General features: G+C 42.1%; 1 protein-coding gene across 1 annotated transcript in view; it reads left to right on the top strand.

Annotated features, from left to right (window-relative positions):
- Positions 1–11,886, top strand: part of LOC146322053 (atrial natriuretic peptide receptor 1-like) — a 100,017-nt gene extending 88,131 nt beyond the window's left edge. Inside the window, exons 16-22 of the mRNA XM_084727400.1 lie at positions 4,093–4,261; positions 4,785–4,931; positions 5,161–5,284; positions 6,065–6,133; positions 8,177–8,351; positions 8,822–8,920; positions 10,182–11,886. Of these exons, the coding sequence (XP_084583526.1) occupies positions 4,093–4,261; positions 4,785–4,931; positions 5,161–5,284; positions 6,065–6,133; positions 8,177–8,351; positions 8,822–8,920; positions 10,182–10,327 (929 nt within the window). The 3' untranslated portion in view covers positions 10,328–11,886. The remainder of the gene's footprint in view (positions 1–4,092; positions 4,262–4,784; positions 4,932–5,160; positions 5,285–6,064; positions 6,134–8,176; positions 8,352–8,821; positions 8,921–10,181) is intronic.
- The last annotated feature ends 1,984 nt before the right edge of the window (positions 11,887–13,870 follow it).

Consider the following 13,870-nt stretch of genomic DNA (forward strand, 5'->3'; position numbering starts at 1 on the left):
AGGTAAATTAGTCTGCAGAGAAAAAATATCATTTTTCAGAGGAGAAGTGGGCCGAACAGCAAGACACATATTTTTGTGTTTTATGTTGGTGCTTTAGAAGCCACATGCTGACAACACATTTATTCCACTGAAAACATTCTCTCCAAGAATAAACCAGAGATTTGAAAAATTAGATTAAAAAAGCTCAGAGGATTTGTTTGTTTTGTTGGCCAAACCACATAGAAACCACTTCATCCCGGAAAAGTCGAGTTTCGCAATTTGTCTCGGAGGAAAACGTCCTTCAGCTGAGGTCTGAGGTGGACTCAGGCTTAGACTGATGTCTCTTGGAATGAAAGTTTGGTTTGGAGGTTGGCTTCTGCCAAAGATTTCCTAATAATGAATCTCTAAGAACAGAGGGAGGGAGAATAAACAGTTTATCTGCGACAAAGTCTAAGTTTTCCTCAGTATCAGAGGCTCTTGATTTAGAAAAGAAGGCTGGAGTCAGATCAGGTCAAATCAACATCGTGTTCCAGCAGCGCCGGGCTTCATCAGGGCTCCTTCACCTGATTTTACACCAAACAGCCTTTGATTACTCAAACCGAACAGACAGGATGTTTGTTTCTGTCTTTTTATATTTCCTTCATCCAGGGCTGCGTGGGCCACTGGAGCATCTGAGCTGGAGGTTTCTGTCTGACGGTGCCGCAGCGGCAGGCGGCTGCATGACATCTTAGAGGCAACAGTTAACCGTCATTGTGCATCAATAAAATATCGATAAACGGTTTAACCAACTAATATTTCTAGTGCCGACTAGCGAGTGTGGCGATGTTTAATCATATAGTCGATTAATGGAGCACATCGCTGCTGTGAAAGTTTGATCACTCTGCTGATGAAGGTTGTTACTGAACAAAGTCATCACAGCTGCACGGAGGTGGCAGAAGACACGCATTCATTACTCAAGTAGAAGTACAGATACTTGTGTAAAAAAAAGACTTGTAGAAGTACTGATTCAACTTTTTACTTAAGTAAAAGTGAAAAAGTTCAGGCGTACTCAAAGTATGAAGGTAAAAACTCGTCCTCTGAAGGACATTTCTACTGCAAAGATAACCGAACCGAACCTTTTTCATCTTGTTGCGTCTTTTTCACAGTTTTTATCGTCTTACATAATTTTCATCCCATGTCTTTTACTTTGTTTTGTCTTAACTTAAACTTCAGCAGGGAGCCGTTTGTCCTCCATCCTTCATTGGAAAGTTTTTACCTCCTGGATGTTTTTCATCTGTGAAAGTAACAACGGGCCTCATGCAAGAACTACTCGTACGAACAAATTTGTTCTTCAGTCATGTGTACGAAGGATTTAGGAGAACTTATTGCATTCACCAGTATTCTTGCATTTCAGTCCCCTACTTCCTGCTTCGCCTTGACCTCCTCCTCCTGTTGCAGGAAATGATCAGCTTGCTATGGCGAGGCATTTTATTTATTGCTCAAAGCATTTTCATATCAAGACGTTTCCTCTTTATTTCAGTGACGGTCTCTCAGGTAACACGGCATTAACAGCCTTCGCTTTTCCCGTTTCTTTGCTTTAGCAGGTCTTTTATTTTGACTGCTGACGCTGTTAAAATGGACAGATTTTTCTTTATGGATCTCTGAAAGCAGGACGTCAAACTCCAAACTCATAAAATTTTTCTTTTTAGTTTAGAAGTGTAGCCTTATATGGTATTAGTGATGCGTTAATTCTGCTAATTTATAAATCTCGTGTATATGCACTCAGATATGTGCAGGCTGATCGTTTGCACAGTCAGAAGCAATTTTAGATAAGAATATGAAAATGTGAGGCCTGATGTTCTGTGGGTCTGTACTGGTCCTGAATGTGTTATTGATCCGATTAGAAACTGCTGCTGTGTTCAGTCGTTGTTGAGGGAAGCAGGAAGTGGTGAGAGAGAGGCAGCGAACAAAGCGGAGGTCGGCGAGGGATGGATGGAGGGATTTGGAGCAATTTAGTCCGAGTCGTGACGACGACTGAATGAGGGGAATTAGAGACGGAGCAGAAACCAGCAATTACACCCAGACGGAGGAGGAGGCGGAGGAGGCGGAGGAGGAGGAGGAGGGAAATCAGAGACCTCTGCATGACGGAGAGGCTGAAAAGGGAAAGACGGGACATTTATTGCAGTTTTTTTTTCTTTGCTCCGACCTGTTGCCAGCAGTGACGATCAGCCAACTGGACGACGCTTCGATAACTCAGCGGTCTGTCCTCCTCTCCAGCCTCATTTCCAGGAACACTTTCCAGGGCTTGAACCGCCAACGCTGAAGTGTCAAACAGCTTCAGAACCGTCTGCCTGCAGTCTGTCAAAGGCCTCATTTATTTAAAACAGGCCTGTGGTCAAATTTCAGTTGTAGTGTGTTTTGTGTACAGTCGAAAAATAAGTTGACATGGAAACTTTTCTGTTTCCAAACCGCAGAGGACAGAAAGAAGCAGAGTTACAGATGAAGTGTGTTTCTAGGAATTCTGGAAAAAAAAAGATTAATACAGAGACTGAAAGTTGAACCTGGAAAAGACAAATTTAGTAGAACAGCTACTGAACGGATCATCTTGGATCACATGATCTTCCTCAGCAGATGGAGGTACACACTCAACTTTTCAGTTTTCTGTCTCAACTTTCGGACAAGAAGTCCTCACAAAAAAAAGCTGTAGAACAGCTACTGAATGGACTTTGTAGTGAGACTGTTTTGCTAACTGTTGTTTCCAAGGCCAAGACTGTGATTTCAGACACCACAAAACTAACCGTGATGGAGGCGGAGAGGAGTGATAGAAATGGAACACAGGTGACGCGCTGTGGAGAGCAACACAGAGCGCACAGGCCAGGTGACGCTTGTTTGTTCACTCGTGCTTGTTTCGGCTCAGATCGTAATTCTGAGTGTCTGACAACGTTATGAAAAGGATCACAACAGTAAGACGCATTTTGTTGAACCAGAAACAGCTGACAAACTCCTTTTCTGAATCATCACCATCTTCAGGTTCATTCAAACTCACCAAAAACAACTCGATCTCTTTCCATCGTTCCAACGAACGGCACCTCTGGATTGGATCGAAATAAATCCTTAATTCACAGCATGAAGGAGCGTGAAGCGCAGGCAGACAGCGGCTGAGCGTTGCTTCAGTCCAGGGAGAGAAGTTTTGTGTAGATTTAGCAATGAAACCATGTTAAAGCCTTTGCTGCATCTCGTCCCTGCAGTTTCTTCCCACTTTCCTGTCAGTCTTCTCTGTCTGTTTTTGGAGTAAAATAATGGCCTCGGAACTTAATTTAGACCCTGGTTCCTGCAGTGGAAACACACTTAGGTTCTTAGTCCCTGCAGTGGAAATGCAGCTTTGCATGCTCATGCATATCGAAATTAATGTGAAAGAAAATGATGTCATGTTGAATTTGCAGGTTTACACGTTGCAGATTTGGTGAAACCGGCCTCAGGTCCTGTGTCTTCTGTGTGTCTTTATAGTCTTGAGGTGATGAATCAGACAAATGTCTCACGCTTTTCAGACACAAAAACAGGCAGAAGTAGTGTGAAGAAGAAAAATCTGTTGCTGGATGGGACTTTCACACGGTGTTAGACAAATTGACGAGCAGGCCGAATCCTTCACTCTTCAGACGGATATCCACAATAATCCATAAATAAACACAGTCTTGGATTAGTGGACTGCAAGGCTTTAAGGAATTAATTAACGTCTGGTTCTCTGCACAAACATCTGTGGCAATTAAATTAAGATAACGAGTCCATTATTTCTGTCCAGACAATCTTTTTTTTTTTTGGCAGCTTCACCCACCAAAGTTTCTCCTCTTCAGTCCAGTTTGGCTGCTTCTTTTCTCCACACAGTTTAATAATCGTCCATCCATCTGTTATTCGTCACTTATTTGCTGGTGAGAATCTCCCTCAAATACTCAAAGACATGATGACATCTGTATTTACTGAAGAAGACTTTGAGTTGTGGTTGAAAGCTAAGACAGGATAGAGTCTGTTAAAATCACTTCGTAAATGACAAAAATAAATGAGGGTAAATAATAAGAACTGAATTCTCTTTCCTTGTGAGGACCTTTCATGTTTCTTAATATTTTCCTGCCTCTGCAGAGATCGTGGACCGGGTGGTTCTGGGCGAGTGGCCCTGCCTTCGACCCACCATCGACCCCCAGAGTCACAGTCCTGAGCTGGGTCAGCTGATGCAGCGCTGCTGGGCCGAGGAGCCGACGGAGCGGCCAGAGTTCAACCACATCCGCCTGCTGCTGCGCAAACAGAACAAGTGAGTGTTTGAGCAAGAAGAGGACGGTCAGATCAGTCTGTGGCTCTCAGCTGGAAGACGTAAATCTTTACAAACACCTCACAAATATAGAGTCGTGTTTAAACAGTCTACAGCAGCTGGTCCAGCTCCACTTTGATATTTAAATGGTGCATAATCTGGTCTGATATGATGAATTTAATGTCATTTCCCATTCCCAAGATCAAGGTACTATTTAAATGGTTTCTGTGAAGTGAACAGGGATGACGCTGCAGTTAATCTGCTGGGTCATAAAAATAAACACTGATTAATATTAGATGAGCTGCAGGTGAATGAAACAGGATGAAGCATCTCAACAGAGAGAGAGACAGAGAGGGAGAGAGAGAGAGAGAGAGAGAGAGAGAGAGAGAGAGAGAGACTGCTGCAACAAGTAACCTGTCTGATCATTAAAGGTTCAATTCACCCCCAAATCAAAAATACATATGTTTTCTCTCTCCCTCTGTGTGTGTGTGTGTGTGTGTGTGTGTGTGTGTGTGTGTGTGTTCAGGGAGTCGAGGACCAACATCCTGGACAACCTGCTGTCCCGTATGGAGCAGTACGCCAACAACCTGGAGGAGCTGGTGGAGGAGCGAACACAAGCTTATCATGAGGAGAAACGCAAAGCTGAAGCTCTACTGTACCAGATACTACCACAGTCAGTACTACATATACTACTGTACCAGATACTACCACAGTCAGTACTACATATACTACTGTACCAGATACTACCACAGTCAGTACTACATATACTACATATACTACTGTACCAGATACTACCACAGTCAGTACTACATTTACTGACTGTCTCTGTGTCGGTGCACCTCTCTCTCTGTCTCTCTCTCTCTCCCTCTCTCTTTCTCCCTCTGTCTCTCGTCCGTCCTCAGCTCAGTGGCGGAGCAGTTGAAGCGCGGTGAGACGGTTCAGGCTGAAGCCTTTGACTCCGTCACCATCTACTTCAGTGACATTGTGGGTTTCACAGCCATCTCTGCAGAGAGCACGCCGATGGAGGTGAGCGGAGTCACAATGCATTCCTGCACACAGTGGCCACTTTATTAGGTACACCTGTCTTAAACCAGGGAGGAGCTCAGAGAACAGCCTGAATCCTTCATGTCACCTAAGCCTGGTCCTAACTGCTAAGCTGGTCTTAGTTAAGACCAGTCTTTAGAATGGAACCGGCAGTGCAACCAGACTTACACGAGGCTACGGCTGTTGCCTAGCAGCGTGCGTTGCCATGATACATAGTTAACAACATCCTGCTGTCTTGCTGATTTGTAGCTCATCATTTCTAATTTGCAGCAACATTCTGCAGGATCAAAGATAAAGAAAAGGCAATTTCATCTCGCATTGAGGTGAGAAAATTACTAGAGCTGCACAGGCAGCACAAGAAAACATAATAACAAATAAGGAGCAGTCGACTTGGAGAGAAAAGACATGAAAAGACAGAAATGGTTGTTCAGATAACAAGAGTCCACCACAATATCTCAGACTCCCTTAAAAAACCGTCCAACTTTGAGAGGGACTGAGAGACGATAAAGTTAACAAACTTTGTGAAACGCTGTCTGAATAACTCAGAAGGTATCCATGACAACAGGCTGTATATGTCTGTATTGACCAGCCTAGATTTTGACTTTACGGCTCCTGATCAGGTGGAAGATTTACACTCGGTTTGAGGAAGAAGAAGGTTTAAGTGTAGATGGTGCGACCGTCAAAACTACTAGGTTGGACTTATCTTTAGACCAGGTGTAAGTTCTTCGGTGTTTCTGTTATCCTGTGGTTGTGACTCTGCAGGTGGTGACTCTGCTGAACGACCTCTACACCTGTTTCGACGCCATCATCGACAACTTTGACGTTTACAAGGTGACATACTTGACACAAACTATTTTTACTGTTATTCTCTGTTATTCTTACTGTTGTTCATCACCACCCAAAGATACATATTTTGCCTCTTTCCTGTTGTGTTATTTATCCATCTATATCAGGGTCTCAAACTGTCGGCCCGGGGCCATTTCTGGGCCCCCTTCCCTGTCCTTCAGGCCCACAGCATGATGTCAGAAATACTAAATAACCTGCAAAATTCTTTTTTTGTTCTATAATTTAAACGACCCTTCAAGTGAAAACAGTGCAGTTATACGAAGGCTGCAGTTTTCACCCCTCACTCTGTGGCATCTGATGAAAACTCAGACAATATTCAGCTCTCCATTTTCATCGGGGGTGTCCAGTGCACAACTAACTAAGAAATATATAGAGGGTGCTTTTTGTGAAGTGTGTGTGAAATAAAAACAGCACATTTTCAGAAATATTGCACCTCCTTGCAGCACTTGAACATTGAAGTGTCCGTCCCAGTTTGACTGATTCATTCAGATAGTTTTGGTGTGAGCTGGACGTGTCTTGTGATGCTCAAAGCCCCAAAAAATACACCTGAAAAACTCAACAGTAAATGTCTTTCTGGAGTACTGGGTCATTGAGTCTTTCAAATGTGTTTTTTGGTGCTTTGAGCATCACAGGCTGAGTGTCATCCAGTCCCATTATACTGAAGAGAGTCAGACATTTCTACAGCTGATATCTGCAAAACTCTGCAACTCACAGCCAGAACTCTAAATGGATAAACAGCACAACAGGTCAGAGGAAAAATCTGTAGTTTTGGTTTAATAGAATGTTTGAGCAAAGTATCTGCTGCTGTTCACTGCAGATTAAATACATTTGATCAGATGCAAAGATTGTATATCCAAAATATTAACTTCTTAGGAACAAAGAAACATGTATCTAGAAAAACTATATAAAACAAAAACAGAACAATAATCTAAGTTGTATTGAAACAGAAACTGAACAGCTGAAGAAACTCCTCCAACAGATGAACATTGTGTTAAATAATAACAGAACAACTCAACTTATCTGAGCATCAGTAATCTAAAACATTCAAATATATTTAAAAGAAATGTGAAACTTGAGCAAAATAACAAAAGAGATGATCTGAGCTGAGATAATAAGTTTTCAGTGAGATCATTTCATAAATTATTGTTTTACAACTGAGGCCGTTCTCACTGTTACACATTGATCTTTGCAAATAAGTAAATTAAATTATTTGTCTTTATCTGTTATTTACACTGGAAAGTTAGTTAGCTGTGATCTGTTGTATTAAAGTCTTGTGTCCATTCGACTGGAATCTGCAAGAAAACATTTCTCCATTATATATTCTTGATCATTTCAATAAGGTTTTGTAATTCAGGTGTTTCAAGCTGTCACCATTTTCTACTTAAGGTTTTATTAGTTGCAGCCAAAAATATTTTAAATTAAAGCTGCAGGATATGGTTTTTTTTTTTAAAAGAGTCATATTGCAATTTTTTTTAGCTGAAATTGTGACTGCAGTTTGCCATGAGAATGATCAGTTTTGCATCACAATTTACATTTTAACAGGAAAAATAAAATGAAAATCGTGATGATGTGATACTTGTTGAGGTCTGTATGTTTTATTTCATCTGGAGAATTTTTTTTAGATTTTTAGGTCCGGTCATCTCTGCAGGACTACAGTAGTAAAGTACATTAATCTACTACAGTATTATAATACTGTTTTCTCAACACTTTTCCTTTTTCAAAGATTTGTGATCTGGTTGTGAAATTTGAATATTCCACTTGGATTTTAATAATACTGTGATTAACTGTGCAACTAATTGTACACATTTGTAACCATGTCTTCAATCTAAATGGAATCTCTGCCAAAAGGAACAAATTAAATTTCAGTCCCAGAGATACGATAGAGTTCAGTCCTCTTCCTGAGCTGAGATAAACCATAAAAACAGACGCACTAAATAAGAAACTAGACCGAAAACATTAAATGTGTGCAGTGTGAGAGGACTTGGCTCAGACTCTGACCTGCTGTCTGTGGTCCTGCGGCGCCCCCAGGTGGAGACCATCGGCGACGCCTACATGGTGGTGTCGGGGCTGCCGGTGAGGAACGGGAAGCTGCACGGCAGAGAGATCGCTCGCATGGCCCTCGCCCTGCTGGAGGCCGTCCGAACCTTCAAGATCCGCCACCGAGCGGAGCAGCAGCTGAAGCTGAGGATAGGAATCCACAGCGGTGAGGGGGAGGAGGGGGGAGGAGGGGGGAGGAGGGGGTGGTTGTTCCTAAATACACAAAAACACAACATTTATATTTAGATTTAATCTCTACAACCTCCAACAAAAACATGTTCAGGAAACACTTTTATACACACAGAAACTGACAAACTCCTTTCAATATGTGGAACATTTTACCAGAGAATCTCTTACAGCTTTTGGACTCAGTATAATAATGTTTTAACTTTTTATTTTAGTGAAAATGTACTATTTGTTTAATGATTACTGATCTGCTGTGATCAGTAATGTAGCTGAGACACAGCAGTCTGTGGTTTGAGGCAGTCAGGTTCTACTGTCTTCATCCTGTCATGCTTCAGTTTTATACACATCACCTTGTTTTACATGTTGGACTGAACTTGTGTTTTGTTTTGTGAATATCTAGAAGGGTTTGTGACGTGTGTGTGTGTGTGTGTGTGTGTGTGTGTGTTGTAGGTCCGGTGTGTGCAGGAGTGGTGGGTCTGAAGATGCCTCGGTACTGTCTGTTCGGGGACACCGTCAACACGTCGTCACGTATGGAGTCCACTGGAGAAGGTCAGAACTGCACACTGAAAGGGAGAACGTGTGGCTGACAGCAATCAACGATCAATAATCTCATTAGTTATTAATTAACCTGTGGCCCACGTGAACTGTCTGCAGCTGAATATCGTAGGTCTGTGCTGCCGTGTTTCAGCATCATCATGGTGGAACTTGAGGTGGTTCACAAAGTAAAAAGTTTGAGAAACACTCATCTAGATAGTTTTGGAGATGTCGTCTATAAACTGCTTTTTGTTAAGTGTGACAAAAACGTGTTAGTAATGCAAAAAAAAGTACACTTTCAGAAATATTGTGCTTTCTTGTAGTGCGTTGAAGTCGCCCCGCGATGACATTGTGAGACGAGTTGTGGTGTAGCTGCTGAGTTTTAGTGATATCGCCTGTAGAGACGTTTGCCTTCTGTCCAGTATAATTGGATTAGATGTCACTCAGCCTGTAGTCTCACATGGCCAGACGTCTCTCTGCAGCGCTCAGTGCTGGAGAAAGATCTGGTTCCATGCATAAATATTCTGCTGTAAGGGAAAACGCGCTCTGCCCTGTTTACATTTCTTTAAACCAATCAGAAAGTCCAGGATGCAACAACAGTGCTGCTGCAAAATAGTGTCAGGAGGAAACTTGTTTTGGTGGAACACATTTGGAGCTGAGCTCTGGCAAAAGAAAAGAGAAGAGCTAACAGATAATCATTTAAAAAACTGGTTACTCAACATAATCCACAGATCTTGGTGTGAGCAGTTTCATGTAGAAATGATTTTAGGACGCCGTTACATTTTTACGTCTTGTGCTGTCAAGAGCACAAGCTTCTCATCTGTGACTAGATGCACACTTCCTTCTATGTGGCGCTGCAGTTTGTGGGTAAAAATAAAATAGTTCCTACATGAAAGTGCTCACAACAGGGTCTGTGCATTACCTCGAGTAACCGGGTTATGATTTCCAGCAAGAGACACTGTTGTTGAGTTTTGAGTACCACAGGACTACAGTTGTTTCCTCTCATTTTATTGGAGAGAAGTCAGAGCTGATATCTCCAAAACTCTGCAGCTCACATCAAAACTATCTAGGTGGATAAACAGCACTGCAGGCCAGAGGAAAAATATGTATTTATCTTTCAGAAGCATTAAAGTAATGAGTGAAATTACCTCAAATTCTCCAGCATGTTTAAATCCGGCTTGTGCTTTCAGGATTTCAGGTGTGAGTTTTTAAATATTCCAGGATAAACTTGAGTAAAAACATGTGTGTACCTGAACGTGTCTGTGTGTTTGTGCAGCGCTGAAGATCCACGTGTCGGCGGCGACTCGCGACGTCCTGCTGGAGTTCAACTGCTTCCAGCTGGAGCTGAGAGGAGAGATCGACATCAAGGGCAAAGGAAAGATGACCACCTATTGGCTCCTGGGGGAGAGCGACAGGCAATGACAAAACACCTCAGACAGGAGGATGACGGAGGACAGAGACGAGGAGATGAAGGAAGAGGAAGGAAACCAGGGAACAGATGAGAGGAAAGGAAACAAAGTAGAGACGAAAATCAAGGAGGAAAATGAAAAGGACAAAGCAGGGAGGTTAGAGGACAAACAGAAGAAGGAAGTAAAGTAGAGAAAGTTTCTCCGCAGACGTCTCAGGTTCTCGTCATCTTGCAGCAGATCTGTCAGAAGACTCATCATCACCTCCTGGTTGTCTTTTTATTTTTCTGAAGAAGAGACCTGAAAGGTTTTGGACATTACAACCTGGAGGAAAGTACTGCTGCACTCACCACGTCATGAAGGACAAAAAACTAGAGGAGAAGGACACGTGTGGAAGTGACAAACAAAAAGTCACAGACGGGCGAAGCTCCTGCTGAACCAGGACTCAAACTGTCCACATGAAGGGCTGGAACATGACATAAATGAAGGTGCAAAGAGCTGCAAAGACAGAACCATTCAGACTCTTTATTGTCTGTGTTCCAGGTCTGTTATATGTTGCACCTCTGACTCTTTTTACAGAGAAAATCTAAACTTGGGTCGGTTGATTTGAATTGTCTGACAGTTGAAAAGAAGAGAACTCATTCTTCTGTGCTCCACTGCTGACATGTATAAAAAGTCTAGTCCAGAATCAGGTGTTATTTGGTCCACTGGGGACTGTCTTCGTCCCAGATCGTCCCACAGAAGAGCGTCTGTGTGCTGCTCTTTAACAGAGGTGTTAAACAGATGTCTGTTTGCTAAAACAAGTTATACTTTGTGAAAACAGTGTAATAATCTGATGCTATCACAGCATCTGCGCTCACGTCTTCAGGAGCCACCACTGTTTGTTTGAGTTCCTTCCATGGACTCTTCTCACTGTCGTCACACCTGAAGCCACACCTGCACCACTTCTGGTGTGGACACAAACTGATAACTTGAAGCTTGGTGAAACGGATTCTCGCAAAATCCAGCAGGTAACAAGTTACGTAAATACACTGTACTACTGGCACGGCTGCGACCATGATGGGACTCTTCTGCTGGATTTTATGTACTGCTAAATAATGCTAAAATATTTTGACTAAACAATGTCCAACAACAGAAGTCTCCTCAGATGGGGGTCTGTGTTCTGATATTCTGTCTGGTTTGCTCGATGGCACCAAGGTTCCAAGAAAGTAGAACAAAACCTGCTGAAGAACCAGAGCTAATTAAGTGGAAAAGTGTTTTCAAACAGCAGTTTTGAGTTTTACATGAGAGAAGAGTTAAAAGGATGAAGACTACCTGGTTGTTTTGGCAAATGTACGTCTGGTTAACGTCCCCGCCTCCTTCAAAGTACAGCACACAGATACTTCCCTGAGAATTTCTGTGGACCCGTCTGGGACTGTCTCACTCACGGCGGCTGAGACATTTATATTTGCAGTGCAAGTAAACACCACGCTAAATTGAAATATGATGGCTAGTTTTGACTGCAGCTCCTCCATGGCTCTTATAAATAAAAGTTCTCTGTAAATATACAAATGTTTCTTAATAAAAAGTTACACTTACATCTATTTTGTTTTTGTTTAATTAGGAAAATGTAATACGAGCCCCTTTCTTGCACAATTGACCTTTCCCAAGCCCCACCCCTTTTTGCTCTGTGCTCCAATAACAACAATAACAGCTGAGTCAATGTTAACAGTCAATGTTATCCTTTCCTGCTAATGTTAGGAAAACACTAGCTAGCTAATCTGTCTTTTACTGGTCCTCAGCAACATCTTTTAAAGGAGCAGCATTTAGGAATCGTGCAGGCAAAAATTCAAACAGCATAGACTGTATATTCAATAGGTTGTAATCATGTTGAATATCTGCAGGATCTATGGTTGAAGCGAGTTGTTTTCCCACCGTCCACTCTGCAGCTCTGCAGGATCTCTGCAGGAGTACAAGACACACTCAACATCTACATACAATACACACTCTGGAAGTGGAGTTCAGTGACCGTCTGTCTCACTGCTGCCAAACTCCATTAACATTTTGCTCAATTTAACTGTTATAAACATCGACTCCTTCTACAGGATTATTAATGATTTCTTATGACTCATAAACAGACACCGACTCATTCTGCAAACATTCTGCATGAATTTTAACTCTAATGAAAGTGAAACAGGTAAAGAAAAACAGATATCCCAGCCTGGAATAGAATTTCCCAGGGGACACCACGGCTGCAGCGTTGATGTCAGAGAAGTGAGTATTTCAACTTAACATGTTTCCTTCATCTCTAAAAACATATCATGGTCATTTGATGATTTATTACAGTGAATATACTTCAGATTACTCCTTTAACCATCCTAAAATTTTGTTTTTATTTTCAACACGTAAATAAAATAATAAAATAATAAATCAAATAACCAAAAAACCAGGACAGGAGAAAGTTGACCGATGTGCTCAGCTTGTTCAACAATTATTGGAGCACAGAGCAAAAAGGGGCGGGACTAAAGAGGGGTCAATTAAACAATGTTCACATCTAACGGTCTGAGTTCAGTCATGCAGCGGTGCAGCAGTCCAAGGAGCAAAAAACATGTTGGAAGAAGAAGTTTTCTGCACGTCTCTCTGCTTGGACGCCTTCCTGTCCCCCAACAAGCAGCGGACAGAAACACTCTGAGCAGCACAGGGGACAAACGTACCAGAGCTGTTAGTGGGACAAAACATTTTCTCAGATTCATGAACTGAAAATGCCTCAAAATGTCAACGTGTCTGAACGTATATAAAAAAAACCCTCTGATATTTTTATATAGTGACATTACATGTGTATTACATGTGGAGAGTTCAATTTTAGAATATACGTCTAATTTTAGGAGAATTATCATGAACTAAAGCTCATCATTGTGCATCTCTAAAGAGATTCCAGTCATCACAGGTCAGCTCAGTCTGTTCATTTAAAAAAAGACTCACAGGTTGTGTTTGTTCTGTGATGTCCATCACTTTGTAAGATCACTTTGACTTGATGTTGCACGTCCCGTCTGGTGCCATTTTGCTTCCCTGCATTAAGCTAAAGGTTAGCTTCAGTTCAAGTGGGGATTCAGAAAAGTGATAATGAGCCATTTGTTGTTTCTGGGGGTCAAACCAGCGGTGTGTGTTTGTTTGTACTGACCTGTAGTGGCCTGAATAAAGTGCTGTGCAGAGCTCTCTGTGCTGGGTCGCAGTTTTCTGTCGTGGCTGAAACGTAAAAATCTGATGGTTTGCTGTTACTGTTCATAGAGGCTGGAAACATTACAGTTCATACCATGGTGACAGAGAATACTCTATTCTGATTGGCTGAATGATGTGCATTATTCTCAGATAACCTTATACACCCCCTGTCCACTCACATGTGCTCCCTGGGCTCAACTCGGTTTGACTCGGAGCATCGGTGCAGCACAGCAGGGATTTGTGTTTCCAGAGCTACTCGCTTGAAGTTGTGTCTTTAAAGGGATAGTTCACCCAAAAATGAAAATTCAGTCATTATCTTCTCACTCTCATGCAGATTGAAGGTCAGGTTTAGTTTTTTAGT

Source organism: Lutjanus erythropterus, chromosome 9 (genome assembly GCF_056507025.1).
Source record: "Lutjanus erythropterus isolate fLutEry1 chromosome 9, fLutEry1.hap2, whole genome shotgun sequence".
NCBI lineage: Eukaryota > Metazoa > Chordata > Actinopteri > Lutjaniformes > Lutjanidae > Lutjanus > Lutjanus erythropterus.